This window comes from Opisthorchis viverrini (assembly GCF_000715545.1).
Source record: "Opisthorchis viverrini unplaced genomic scaffold opera_v5_32, whole genome shotgun sequence".
Lineage (NCBI taxonomy): Eukaryota > Metazoa > Platyhelminthes > Trematoda > Opisthorchiida > Opisthorchiidae > Opisthorchis > Opisthorchis viverrini.
The window spans coordinates 99,858-102,975 of record NW_008751687.1 but is presented as its reverse complement, the minus strand read 5'-3'; the positions used below and the strand labels follow the sequence as shown (position 1 = coordinate 102,975).

At 42.1% G+C, this 3,118-nt stretch overlaps 1 protein-coding gene across 1 annotated transcript in view; it reads left to right on the top strand.

The window, feature by feature from the left end:
* The window catches only part of T265_02493 (hypothetical protein), a gene marked incomplete at both ends in the record, with an annotated part of 1,203 nt that extends 411 nt beyond the window's left edge, over positions 1-792 (top strand). The window contains one exon of the mRNA XM_009166756.1: positions 74-792. Coding sequence (XP_009165020.1) covers positions 74-792 — 719 coding nt within the window. The remainder of the gene's footprint in view (positions 1-73) is intronic.
* Positions 793-3,118: the final 2,326 nt, after the last annotated feature.

Sequence of the window (3,118 nt, the reverse complement as noted above, 5' to 3'; positions counted from 1 at the left end):
CTGGAAAGGTGCTCCATACCGACAAGGGACGAACGAGTGGGTACGTGTTTTTCATTGCCAAAAACTTCTTCAGTTAAACTGGAAAGTCCCCAAGTCACGGATGCTTATCAGTCTGCTGCGGTTCAGCAAAGAGACACACTTCCAGCACATACCGACGTCCAACACGATATGTGGAGTCATGATCACAAGAGCAATGCCTCTGGCAGTGACTGCAGTCTATCGGATCTGAAGTCCAATGACACTTTTTTGGCGTTGTCGAAACTCTACAAAGAAATCCTACGTTTGCTTGGTGAAGACCCGGAGAGAGACGGATTGGTACGAACACCAGAAAGGGCAGCAAGGGCAATGCTATACTTTACCAAAGGATATACAGAAAATATCGACCATATTCTAAACGATGCGATTTTTGAAGAAGGGCATAACGAGTTAATTGTGGTGAAGGATATTGAAATGTTCTCAATGTGCGAACACCACCTCGTCCCTTTCACAGGTCATGTGACAATTGGCTATCTACCGAAAAGCAAGGTCATTGGATTGAGTAAACTAGCCCGAATCGTTGAGCTGTTCTCCCGGCGAATTCAAATACAAGAACGCTTGACAAGAGAAATTGCGGAAGCCGTGCAGAAGGTTGTGGATCCAGCCGGTGTTGCTGTGCTAGTCAGAGCTAAACACATGTGTATGGTTATGAGAGGGGTGCAAAAATTAAACGCCGTCACACAAACACAGAGTATGCTCGGAGAGTTCAAAACGAACGAACAACTGCGACGTGACTTTCTTCACCATGCATGCTAGCTGAGCAGGTCAAACCGTTGACAGTAAGAATAACGGTTAAACAAATGTATATGCGACAACGTACCTCCAACTTACTTTGCCTTCTTATCGTAAGAAAACGGTGACTGGGAGTAATGTTTTATAGTGTTTTCAATCAGAAAATGACTATTTCCGATCAGTGGTATCAGGTTGTTCGTTTTATTGATCAGTAAATAAATCGGTTCATCCGGAGAATGTGACGTAAAGGAAATTCTATTTAACTCCAAAAATGATATCATTGGCTAAAGCAGACTACTTTTGACCAGCAAAATGGTCTTGTACCTCTGTACTGCGTGTTGAAAATGGTTATAAGTGACCAGAGTAAAGCTGTTGGTAAATAGCTTGGGGGAATACTTTAAAGGTGAATTTAACCAGTTTCAAGGCTTTTCATTTCGTACACTTTAGATGCAGTGATCAATCTCTAGAGTAGTATACATTACCTAGCTATGTATGTCTTCGGTTATTTCCTGAAATCTCAGGATTTTTAAGCCGGTCTAATGAGCCAAGAAGACGGTAAAACCACCAGCGAGCTTTTTAAGGTTTTTGCATCTCCAGACTTGATATTAAGACCAGGAACCTTGTCGCATTGTGATAAGACTTCATTTGTAGCACTTGAGATGCTGAGGCTAGATTCAAACCACGGACCTTCTGGTTGGTAAATCGGCGCCTTTACCACCTAGCTATATCGAAGTACCACTGGCGTATCATCATAATCTCTTTGCATTTATGTTTTCAGGTTTTATCAGGTGGTCCATGACACAATAAGTAACTTTCTCGCCATGACAATAATAGAAGCATTCCTGAACTGACAAAAAGGAATAGTAAGCCATCTTTTGAAGTTAGTCACGTCCCGTGACTTATTTAGCTTTTGCTAACCATATTTGTTGTAGAGAACCTCATAACGATTTTGGTAGGTTGAGTGTCTTGGATAGCCAACCATCAAAACCAAAACGGATTGCATGGTAATTACTTGTCATGGTGCTTCCCTAATCTGATAAAGTTCATCTATCGTTTAAAAGGGCGAATTTCTACCAGTCATCACATAGGACACAATAATCAATACAGAGTTCTAGGTTACTGAGAAAGACTCAGCATCGATTACTAGGCCGACACTGTAGGTGTGGCTGACAACGGCTCATCAGTAAGTGTGTTCGTTCCAAGTAGCTGACTGTGAATTCTGAAGCGAATTCTGAATTGTGCATTGTCAGGAACTGAACCAAGCCTGCCGGGTATTGCCAGTCTCACTCCGATGGAACGAGAGATGTTCTAAACAAGGATCCTTGTTCTAGGTACATCTCACTGACCTGCCTGAATTAGCGCATCACATAGGTGCATATGGGTCACATATGGGTGATTTTTCTTTCGGCGGTCAGAGTCGACAAAAAGTGGTCACAACTTCCAGAGTTACTAAATGATGAGTCTGTTGTGTCACTCTCAGTTCAGACTAGTAAGGTCTGTATAAATACTGTAAACGATAGGTACTGGTCGGGTGCGATTAGTTTTGAGCAGGCGTCTCCCGTGGGCCTAACTTTTTTCTAAAAGGAATCAGATGAGATCACCATCATTAGTGATAACAATAGACCAGTAGTAAACAGTGGCGTTTGCATGCCATACATCCGTGAGAGAAGAAAGCAATATTAAACAGTAGAAAGGAAGGTAGGGATAGGGACTTTTACGAAGAAACCTTGTGTCCTCAAGGAAAACGATGACGAATAATGTGGCTACATCAATAGAGCATTTGGTTTAATCCAGCGTCACATTTCAGTGTTACAGTTTTATGGATCAGACACCTAGGCGAAATTTCAAAGAAAATCTGTTGGTAGATACTAGACGGGCACACGCATATGAGGTAAAGATACTATTGTATAATCTCACGCTATTCTGTCAGAAGCATTTCGCAGGATCTACCTTTGTCATGCAACCTGTCAATCTATCCGTTCCCCCAACTGCCCTCTGGACCAGCTCAGAGTTTCCACTTTGATATGACTTGGGTTCTACTGACAACTAAATGTCTGTACTCCCGCGTTTTCTAATTTAGTAAGCACCGTTTATTTCATTATTCACTCCTATTTTGATCTGACACAGAGATTCCGGAAACACTGATGTCCATTACTGTGTTCCTGTTAAAAATAATACACTACATCATCATCATCATCGTCGACAGCATGACATCAGTGTTCAACACCAATGCTTCACGGCCGTACAACCATGGCTTATTTGAAAGCCTTATTGTAAAGAAAAGAGTATAGGTGGACGGGGGATGTACTTAGTGCTAGCTTAACACAATCGTTCCGAGGTGCCTGCACCT